This window comes from Solanum stenotomum, chromosome 9, assembly GCF_019186545.1.
Source record: "Solanum stenotomum isolate F172 chromosome 9, ASM1918654v1, whole genome shotgun sequence".
NCBI classification, from domain to species: Eukaryota; Viridiplantae; Streptophyta; class Magnoliopsida; order Solanales; family Solanaceae; genus Solanum; species Solanum stenotomum.
Window position 1 is genome coordinate 52920366 of NC_064290.1, and position 11573 is coordinate 52931938.

Consider the following 11573-nt stretch of genomic DNA (forward strand, 5'->3'; position numbering starts at 1 on the left):
GCTATGGGATCACCGTGCCCGTCATACTTATCAAACTTAGGGGTTTTGAATCCAAGTGGCAAGTGGACATTTGGGAACATACACAAGTCTTTGAATGCGACACGTTTGTGCCCTCCTAGCCCTTGCATACTTTTCATATGTTGCTCGATGCTTTTCATTTTCTTCAACATTTCCTCTTGTTTTGAGACTTGAGGGGGCCCCTCAACATCAATAGGGGAGCTGAATTGTACAAAATTAGGGCCCCCGAATGCTATCTAGGAGTATAGTATTGCTCTGGATGGGCGGTGAACTGTCCCTCTTGAGTTGCTCTCTGCGTCACAGTTGGTTGTGAGAGGGTATATACCGGTGTAGCTGTCGCAACAGTGGGATTATTCCTGAATGGCATGCCTTGAGGGCGTGTTGTTAATGGTCCGGCACCACAATTATCAAATGGTCCATACCTCGGAGGAAAGAAAGGATATGATATCGGGACCTGAGAAGACGAAGATCGGATACTAGTGATCTCAGGAAAATCGGGGATAGACGTTGGTGGTTCTTGGCCATTGGCCCAGGCTTGCCACAATTGTGCCATAACATGTCTCAATGTCCGGTTTTCTTCAATAATTGTTGACTCTCTTGTCGTTGGATCAAGTGGAGTATCCACTGGGTTCACCACAGTTTCAGTATTGCTTGTCATTGACGCTCTTACGTTAGACCTGGTAAAGTACGGGTGTTCTGCCAGTTTACCACAAACCAACCACCGAAAGCTTACTAAAAAGATGAGAAATGAACAAACTTGTTAGGGTTAGACATCATTCATACATTTGTTAATCACATAATAACATGAGTTCAAAAGGCTATTGTCTCATCCCAGCTTTGCTTCGCTCATTGTCTTCCATTTTTCCTTTTTTTCTTTTTTTTTTTAAGTTTTGATCGAACCCTTTAGAGGTTGCCTACGTATCATGTCGCCACATGAATCAGATCATTATGTAGTTCAAAAATTTAAACCACTTAACGACATTAATTTAGACAAGCAAAGTCCAACCCTTTCATTCATTTCAAAAAAAAACTTTAAGCAAAACGACCGGATCAACAGGTTTAAACACAACCATGATCAACATGATCTCTTTGAACACCGAACTTTAAACTGAAACACTGAATCTTAAACAAAACAAGATAAAACAAACAAACAAACAAACTAAACAACTAAATTCTTCTTCAATCTTCATCATCTTCCTTGGGCTTTCTTTGTCCTCCTAAGGTCACGTACAGATTCAACAACACCTTCGGCAGATGGGGAACAATGGTCCGTGCTTGCTCAGCCACTTTTGGATCATTTATGCGACGATGATTTTTATAACATAGGAGGTTTGTTCCGCCAACTGATGAACTTGACGCCTAGCCTTTTCCATATTTTCATAGCAGTTATTCAACCAAACCTGATGATCACCAAGATTGTTCCTTAAGAAGGCCTCTCGCTCCTCTGCTGCTTCAAGTTGATAGCGAAGTGTTGTTCTCTCAATGATCATTTGCCTTGCCCCTCTTCGATATCGACACACTCATTGATTCTTCTTTTATGATCTTCTAACTCTGCTTTATGTTGATCATGTAAATGCATCCAACATGACCTTTCTTTCTCAAATTTCTCCTTTTGCCGCTTAAGTTCTCCCCTTTGGTAGTTCCCGACCTCTTCAGATGCCACTAAGTCCCTCTTCAATCGAGAAATTTCAAAACTCTGCTCCTTTTTTATTTGTCGGGCCAAGTGAATTCTACTATCCAACTCTTCCTCTAGACGGGCTAATTTCCCCTCCGCATGTTTTAACTCCCCTTCCGTATCTTGTAACTCCAACTGAATATTTCTTCCTTTTTGGACTTGAACTTCTTGCCGAGCAATGGTGGTTTTGGCCTTCTCCAACTCTTTTTCCAACTGTCTTATGATGTGCTGGTCTTTTCTTTTTCTGCTGGATCCTTTGGGAATGCATCAAATGTTGTTGGATCACGAAACCACGATAAGTACCTAGGCACCACTTTTCCCTTATCTTGCTCCACCACCATTTCACTTAGCTCAGAAATTATACTTCCAAACCAGACCTTTAGAATATCAGTGCTATCAAAGGCAAAACTTGGCGAGGTGTCAAATACAAATCTACTCATATCATCATTTGGTGGGATTTCTTGTACTCTAAACCCGAAGTGGGGCATAGGGTTGAACACCTCTAAACCCAATCAACACAAGAAACAAGATACCACTGGACATGCAAATGACATCCTTAACTGGGAACCAGTAATAATTCCACACTATTTCATCTGACGTGATCATTGAAAGTTTCTCTTCACACACTATAATTCCTTTTGGAAAATTGATTTTTGCTTCTCTTTCCTTATTGGGAGGAAACATAATTACACCAGTCTGGAGTGAACCTGGGTGCACGATCATGGTGATAAAGATGCTCCAAAAACCATATTTGCAACAAAATGTTGCAGCCCTCAAAGTACATTTCCTCATTTATGCATTTAGTCAATGCACAGAACATATCTGTCAGGATCATAGGAATAATAGTAGGACTCTCCATTGTGGTCAATGCCTTCACCACCCCAGACGAATATCGATATGCTTGTCCCGTTTGGGGAAAACAGTGAGCCCCAAAAACGCGACCATGAATGTAAAACATCCATTCGCCTTCCAAGCCTCTTCACCCCCTTGGTTGCTAAGTTGGTTTCGATAGTTTTTAAATCCATCCTTTTGGTCATACCTCTCGTATAGAAAGTCCAATGAAACCCACCCATTTTTCAAACTCTCCTTCTCTACTTGATTGATCTTGAGAAGTTCCAGAAACTTTTTGGCATCAACGTTCTTTGGAATTATAGGTTTTTTGTTGCGGAGATCAGCACCCTAAACACTGGATCCCTTCCCCATGAAGCTGGCGATTTCTTCCAGAGTTGGTGTCATCTCGAAGTCAGAAAATCGAAATACATTATTTTTTGAATCCCCAAAAAGAATCAATGCCTCGATCACATCCCTTCTAGGGTCAATCTCTATTAGATGTCTCAGGTGTTCTTTTACTCTCCTTTGCTCATCACTCCCCATATCTGTCCACCATCGCCATAAATTCTTGGGTATTGTGTCAACGATCATGAACTCTGGAATTCCTTCACTTCTAGGCCTTTTGGAACCCTGTCCTTTGGTCGGAGGTGTCATTTGTACCTTTGAATAGAGTCCAGTTAATGTTTTATGACTAACTCTAACCGAGGGAAGAAAGAAAAGTAAACAAAAAATTATTTTAAAAAAAAAACAAAATACCTCTTTTTTCAAACATCGAACCCGAGAAGGGATGCCTATGTATCTCATTTTAGTGAGAATCAGGTGTGCGTAGTTCATAAAAAAAACTCACTATTTTATTTCAACCTCTTTTATTATTATTATTATTTTTTAAAATAAAATAAAAAAATTGAAAGACAAAGCTATTATAAAGCTGGTCAACAATATAAAGGCCTTCTGAACAAATTATTCTCACGTAACACATAAAATGAACATGTTGGTCTAGAGTGGGCACATATCTTAGATATTTAAGGTCAAATGCAAATGATACAAATAAACGTAGCCTACCAGAGATAGTTTTTGCTAGGTTTAGCACTTTTTGTTTGGAAGGTGTCTAGACTGGCTTACTCGAGTGGACAACTCGAGTCAGGGAGGGTCAGCGTACCGGTAGCAGAGCTATTCCGGCTTAACTGGTGGTCCAACCCCGCCTAACATGTGTGACAAACCTAGAACCAAGAGCGTAACCGCACACTGGTTCATCCTAGACAGAAGTCCCATGGAGCGTATCCGCACACACAGTGTATAACAAAATTCTGAAGATTTAGAGGGTGTGCGAGAGTAGGTAATTTATATACAATTACATAATATCAAAACAATGAATCATTGAAATAATGCAATTAGTCAACAAAAAAAATAAAAAATTATCCAAATATTCAAAATAGCCAAATATAGTTAATGTACAAAGATCGAATTCTAAAGAAAGTCCCAGCAGAGTCGTCAGATCTGTCACACCACTTTTCTTTTTATAATAGTTATGGATATGACGGGTTTTTTTTAAAAAAAAAAAGAATAAAAAAATATAAAACTAAAGAAAAAATTGATTTTTTTTTAAAAGTCGCCATTTGAAAATGAGTTTTTAGGTGTTCCAAGTCACCTAGTAATTCCTAATTTAAAAAAAAAAGAAAAGAAAAAAAATCTTTTTATTTTAGTCTACGAAAACAGAGATTGGGTAAGGAATTCTATTGACTGGAGGGAAGGTGTGAGGCACCCCCCGAGTCCCGCGGTTCTAGCACGGTCGCTTTATCAACTCATGTTTGGCTAAAATAATTTTTGAATAAAAGAATAAATTTGTGTTAGTTACTAATTTTTTTTTAATAAAAAAAATGATTGACCTAGGAGCGTAACCGCACACAAGATCACTTTTTTTTAAAAATACACACCAAAGATCGTAACCGAACACATGATGGTATTTAAGATTTATTTTATTTTTCTAAAAAAAAAAAGATTGATCATTCATGATTCAAATTTTATTTAACAATGAGAAAAGAAAAAAAAATGAAAAAAAAAAAGAACTTGTTACAACATATAGACTTGAACAAAGAATTTTTTAAAAAAAATAAAAAAAAAACAAATAAATATATTAAGTGTCACTACTAGATGATAACAACAAAAGAAAAAAAAAGTATATATTCTTTTTTTAAAAAAAAAAAATGACTAGGCCCCTTTTAAAACAACTAGTGATATACTAAAAACAATATATATTTATATAATTTCAGAAAACAACCATTTTAATAAAAATTTTGGTTTTTCATAAAATGGTCATATGTTTTCTTTTGAAAGAAAATTGCAAAAATCGCATATTTTATATCTAATAGTTAAATTATTAATCAAAGTAGCCGGTTTTGTATTTCGTTTCAATAACCATTTTATATATTTATTTAAGAGAAAAAAAAACTGAATTTATGAAATGATCAAATTTACATTATTTTTGCGAAAATGACCATATTTACATTTTTTGCAAAAATAACCAGATTTACACTTTTTGCAAAAATGACCAGATTTAGTTTTTTTTTTCTTTTCTTAGAATGACCAGAAACTAAAAACTAAAAAAAAAGACTTTGAGATTGTTGTTTTTTTTTAGCGAAAAAAAACATGGGTTTTGCATCAACTTCATAATGATAAATATAAAATTCACACCTAGTTTAATAATAGAACACAAATATATATTAACAACAAGATATAATTTAACTAATTCCAATAAAGTTATGTATCGTTTAATAATGATAAAGATAGAATTAACACTTAGTTTAATAATAAAACACAAATATACAATAACAATGAAACATAATCATATTAAGTATCATAACATATTTAACTAATTCAAATAAACTAAACATAATAATTAAATCAAAAATATAAATATGTTTCATTATGTTTGAAGTTACGTTGCAAAGTGTAAGGAAAGAAATATATCTAGACGGATGATGACAAAACAATGATGAAAGCAAAACTCAATTAGCCTCCCAAAAGACCACCCAAGATGAAATATATATATATATATATATTTTATTTTATTTTTTTCTTTTTTTTTTCTTTTTCTTTTTTAGAAGTAATGATTTTTCCTCTTCTAATTTTCTGTTCTTGTTCTTTCTCTTTTTTTTCCTTCCCCTAAAATGAAAGAAGAATGGGGTTTAAATAGGTGTGGAGCATTAAACCCCCCACTCTTCTTGAAAACTTAAGAGTCAATGCATGCATTGGATTCTTTGTTTTCCCAAGATACCACCCAAGATGACCAATGAAATTTCTTTTTTTTTCTTTTTTCTTTTTCTTTTTTCAAGATAAAATTAATTAAAAGACTACATTGCCCTTTCAGATGACTCATTTCTTTTATTCATTAATTGAATAATAGCTAAATGGGTCATCTGAAAATTTAGAATAGGCCCAAAAATGTCATTTTGGATGACCCATTTCTTTTACTCATTAATTGAATAATAGCTAAATGGGTCATCTGAAAATTTTAAAATAGGCCCAAAATTGATCAAGATCCAAAAATCAAAACAAAATCAGTCCACTAACACAAAATCTAAACATGTAAACTATTTTGAAGATCAAACACAGCAACTAAGGCAGAAAAATAAAATTAAGAAATAAAAATGAAATTAAAAAAAAAATAAAACTCAAGCAACAACTTAAGCATGAACTTGAAGAACACTAACAAAACAATACAAATCCGGCATCAAAACAACTTATATGATTTTAAAAATGTGATAATGACGGATTTAGATAGAGGATGAGAGGGGGAAATGGTTGACATAAATGGACGATTGTAGGTCGCCGGAAAATTTTGCCGGATTTTTTTTTTTTGACAGATTTTGGACATAAACTTTACATCAAAGGATAGCCCTTGAAGAGCTCTACACTTTTATGTAAAGGATATAGGACGAGGATGGCCGAAACTTCGTAAATCTAAAGAAAAAGGTGAAGATTTATGTTTGGTTTTTCTTAGATCTACGGAGTTTGGCTATTAATATGAATGAATGGTTTGCGGATTTGTGTAGAGGAGGATGAAAGGAAGAAGTGGTAAAAATTTAAAGAATTTTTTGGCCAAGGGGTGGTGGCCGGCGGCGGCGGTGACGGCGGTGGCGGTAGCCGGCCGGCGGTTGGTGGAAGCAAAGGGGAGAAGAAAAAATAAAAAATGGCAATAAAAATTTGATTTTGGGATTTTGTATTTTTGGTAGGGTCCCATAAGAACCCTTGGATCAAAAAATCATGGATGATTGAGATTTAATCTTAACCATTTCTATTGGACCGAGTCAGAATTGATTGGGCCATCAGAATTTGGTCTAAATCAACCCAATTCAATCAAAAATTGGGTCATTTGGGCCAATAAAAAAACAATATAAACAAAGACAAACTACCCAAAATACAAAACAAAAAATATAAGAAAATATATATATATATTATAGGAGTAAAATAAACACGTCAAAAATTAGGTGTTCACACTAACTATGTTCGTAAGTATATGTTTTTCATTTGATCCATTCTTAAAATTCTATTAAACAAAAAAAAAAGAATCAACTAGCTATAATAGAGAATTAGGAATAAACTATTATTTAGCGACGAAAATTGTTGATCGCTAATTTCTATTCGATGCTACAATTCAATATAATCTCATTCATTTGATCGCTCGAACTTAATTTATATATATTGATGATTTAAAAAATATTTTTCTGATTGATAGCGTCGGCGTGTTATGGAAGCACACCCCAAAGTACCATTATAGCAACAGCTAGTGATCCTCTATGGGCTGATGGAAAAATATGTGGAAAAACATTTAATCTAACATGTACTGGACCAAATCTAGTACCACACCCTTGTACTGGCAAGAGTATTGTTGTGAAGATTGTTGATCATTGTCCTGGATGTGGTGGAACACTAGATCTCTCTAAAGAGGCTTTTTCAATCATCGTGAATCCTGTGGCCGGTATTATCAAGATTGATTACGTCTAGTAAGTAATGACCAGTATCTGTAAATCGATTTAAAATTTAAATTTTAGCATCACTATTAAAAGCAAGCAATTTTTTTATATATATGTTGAACTATATTCCCTTAGTGAAGTTGATTTGATCAATTCTATGAATAAAAGTTCATTGGTATTCCTTTCTTTTTTTTCTTTGTTCCACACATTATCAATAATTTATATGCTTTAGTTCCAAATAAGATAACTATACGAATTCTCACTATCTATATCGATTAATCTGATATCAATCTAATATTATATGATATATACTTAAAAGTAAAACTAAAAGACACGGAAAATCCTCTATGTTTTACTTATTTATTAATCTTTGACATGAAAAAATTAGACTCCTTAAAGATTATAACACAAAGTAGACACATCTAATATGGATCTAAACAACTTCTAGACACAAGAGCTTTGTCCCATAAGGCACTACTAAAAAAGGGTCAAAATTGAGGGTCAAAATCAACGGACAAAGTCAATTTTTAATAAAAATTAAATGGATTGTGTATCATTGATTTTGACTTCATATATTTTGTGAAACTGACAGAGAAACTTCTCCGGCCTATCGGGTTTCTTTAGTTTTAAAAAACCAACAAACATGGTTGGTCTTTAAAAATATACATAAGAAATGTAGCTACTTAGAATCGAACTCAAATACTTTCAATGACTTTGGTCAATTTTACCATTCAATCTTACATGTTCATTAATGAAATATTTTCATAGTTTTTATTTATTCTCTTCAACTGCAATGTTACACTTAAAAATGGACCAAATCCCTTCTCTATCTCTGTCTTTTGTAAAATGGATCCAAACATGGGTAATCCGTCCAGCCCATCCAGAATTTTATGAATTAGACTTAAAATAATTTAATTTGAATTCATGTGAACACGTTCAAGCCTTAACCTATTTAAAAAAATATATATTTCAACCCTTCAGAAGGTTAATCATTAATCTTGATCATAATTTGATTGTATCGTGATGGTCATTCTTTAGTATCAAAGTATCTAATATAAAATTTAATTAGAGGTCTATGCATTTTACATGTGTTAAATTAAAGGACACATGTCGTTCATCTAAAATTATATTAATAATTTGACTAATAATCAATGTTCTTTATTAGCTTAATTACTATATAAATGCATAAATGAATATAGTAAAGACATAAAAAGCACACATAATTAATGAACTGCCTTAATTCTAGTAAAAGTGGTTAACAAATTTTAGCCAATTAAAACATTATAAAAAGGTATTGCATTACTAGTTGAATTGATAAATATATCAGTGAAATAAAATAAAAATTTTGAAAACAAAAATGACAATAATTCCTAAAAATAATTTTATTCTCATTATTGGTCTTGTGGCAACTTTGTTCTCCCTAGCTTTGGCTACACCAGGGACTGCAACATTTTATACAAAATATGTTCGTAAGTATTTTATAAATCCTCGCTTAAAAAATTTTACTAAATAAAATTAAAATCAATTAACTATAATATTCGCGTTTGACATGACGCTAAATAGTCCATAGCTAACATCATTAAATAAAAAATTAGTGATAGACTATTTAGTGACGAACTTAACTTATATATACTGACATTATAAAAAATATTTTTCTGATCGATAGCCTCAGCGTGTTACGGAAACAAGGCCCAAGGTACAAGAATAGCAGCAGCTAGTGATTCTCTATGGGGTGGTGGAAAAATATGTGGAAAAACATTTAATGTGACATGTACTGGACCAACAAATCCAGTGCCACACCCTTGTACTGGCAAAAGTATTGTTGTGAAGATTGTTGATCATTGTCCTGGATGTGGTGGAACCCTAGATTTATCTAAAGAAGCCTTTTCAACTATTGCTAATCCTGTGGCCGGTGTTATCAAGATCAATTATGTTCAGTAAGTAACTATAAGTATCAGTAGACGAATTTAATATTTAAATTTTATTGATCACTATGAAAAACATGCAAAGATTCGTATATCTTAAGAAAATATTGAATTCAGTTGAACCCTTTATATTTGTTTTGTTTTTTTTGGTGTATTAAATACTTTATGACATGTTTTATGATTTTTGTTCTATGATTTTCAGGATTTGATGAGGATATCAAGAAATGTTTAGAATGTTTCTTTAAAGAATATGGAGCTTGGAAATCAAGTTTATACTATAGTATATGTTGAACTATATTCCCTTGGGAAGTTGATTTGATCAATTCACAATTTGATATATGTATTTTATCAATTGTAAGAATTAAAGTTCATATTTCAACTTAGCTAGTCATATTGATATTCATTAACTGTTAAATTTGCTTATTAATATCTCAAATTGGTTCGCCAATATCATGTCAATAGTATCTAGTTTCATAGAAATTTTATGTCCAAGAAGATCATTTTTTTTTGCAGGATTATACTCAAGATATTTGCATAGTAACATCATGTAATATCATCTTGTAGATATATATGTTAACATTTTAGTTAGAATTTAAGTGGTTCGGCACAACTTGTAGCCTACATAATAATGGATTGTACTTGATATCTTTTGGCCCATCAAACTATTGGGTTAGCTCGATTTGGCCCGATAAATTTCAAATTGGATCGACTCATATTGATAGCTCTAGTAGAGACTAGAGTATGAATTTCCACATAATAAGCAAAGTTTATTCTTAACTATACCTTATCACATGAAGTGATATGTAATAATTAACTAACCAATAGTATCTAGTTTCATAGAAATTTCATGTTCAAGAAGATCATTATTTTACACGATTATATTAAAGATATTTGTATAGTAATATCATGTAATATCATCTTGTAAATATTCATGTTAACATTTTAGTTAGAATTTAAATGGCCCGACGTAACTTCTAGCCCACATAATAATGGATTAGACTTGATGTCTTTTGGCCCATCAAACTATTGGGTTAGCTTGATTTGGCCCGATAAATTTCAAACTAGATCGGCTCATATTGATAGCTCTATAGCTCTAGTAGACACTAGAGTATATATGAATTACCCATAATTTGAAAATATCATATGTTTTGGACTAATAAACAAAGTTTATAATTAACTATACCTTATCACATGAAGTTATATGTAATAATTAACTAACAAACCTCAATAAATTATAGTAATTTGTAGATATAGTCAAAATAATTTTTTATTAACTACCTATCCCAAAAGTCCATAATAATAAATGAATTGTTTTAATTCTTTTCACAACTTTATCAATGAAAATCCTATAAAAAGGTAGTTGATTACTGGGATAAGTAAATATATTAGTGAAACAAAATAAAAGTTTTTTTTAGAAGAAAAAAAAAATGGCAATTCCTAAAAATATTATTCTTGTTATTATTGGTTTTGTAGCAACTTTGTTTTCTATAGTTTTGGCTACACCAGGGACTGCAACATTTTATACTAACTATGTTCGTAAGTATTTATTCTTTAGCGACGATCGCTAATTTCTATTTTTTCAACTTAATTAATTATGTATACTGATAATTTAAAAAATATTTTTCTGATCGATAGCGTCGGCGTGTTATGGAAGCACACCCCAAGGTACCATAATAGCAGCAGCTAGTGATCCTCTATGGGCTGATGGAAAAATATGTGGAAAAACATTTAATGTGACATGTACTGGACCAACAAATCCTGTGCCACACCCTTGTACTGGCAAGAGTATGGTTGTAAAGATTGTTGATCATTGTCCTGGATGTGGTGGAACCCTAGATCTCTCTAAAGAAGTTTTTTCGACCATAGCGAATCCTGTGGCCGGTGTTATCAAGATCGATTACGTCCAGTAAGTAACATTAGTATCTGTAAATGAATTTAAGATTTAAATTTTAGTAATCCCTATTAAATACAGTCAAATATTTGATAGACCTCCATCAGAAATTTGACTAGTCGAAAAATTTCTGACGATTTTTTTTTATTAGAAATTTCATCGAAAATTTGTATGTTTATAATAGTATAGTAAATACTTTATGACTTTATTTTATGATTTTTTGTTCTATGATTTTCAGGATTTGATAAGGACATCAAGAA

General features: G+C 32.4%; 2 protein-coding genes across 2 annotated transcripts; both read left to right on the forward strand.

The window, feature by feature from the left end:
* Window positions 1-6582: 6582 nt before the first annotated feature.
* LOC125877657 (uncharacterized) lies at window positions 6583-9438 on the forward strand. The gene is made up of 4 exons (XM_049558885.1): window positions 6583-6677; window positions 7279-7527; window positions 8869-8966; window positions 9164-9438. The coding sequence occupies exons 1-4, from the start codon at window positions 6583-6585 to the stop codon at window positions 9436-9438; spliced, it is 717 nt and encodes a 238-aa protein (XP_049414842.1).
* A 1411-nt stretch (window positions 9439-10849) lies between these two features.
* LOC125876065 (putative EG45-like domain containing protein 1) lies at window positions 10850-11332 on the forward strand. The gene is made up of 2 exons (XM_049557175.1): window positions 10850-10958; window positions 11058-11332. The coding sequence occupies exons 1-2, from the start codon at window positions 10850-10852 to the stop codon at window positions 11330-11332; spliced, it is 384 nt and encodes a 127-aa protein (XP_049413132.1).
* Window positions 11333-11573: the final 241 nt, after the last annotated feature.

Coding starts and splice junctions, on each gene's coding strand:
- LOC125876065 (XM_049557175.1), top strand. CDS start 10,850: ATGGCAATTCCTAAAAATATTATTCTTGTTATTATTGGTTTTGTAGCA. Junction 10,959..11,057: donor ATTTTATACTAACTATGTTC/GTAAGTATTTAT, acceptor TCTGATCGATAG/CGTCGGCGTGTTATGGAAGC.
- LOC125877657 (XM_049558885.1), top strand. CDS start 6,583: ATGAAAGGAAGAAGTGGTAAAAATTTAAAGAATTTTTTGGCCAAGGGG. Junction 7,528..8,868: donor ATCAAGATTGATTACGTCTA/GTAAGTAATGAC, acceptor GACAATAATTCC/TAAAAATAATTTTATTCTCA. Junction 8,967..9,163: donor ATTTTATACAAAATATGTTC/GTAAGTATTTTA, acceptor TCTGATCGATAG/CCTCAGCGTGTTACGGAAAC.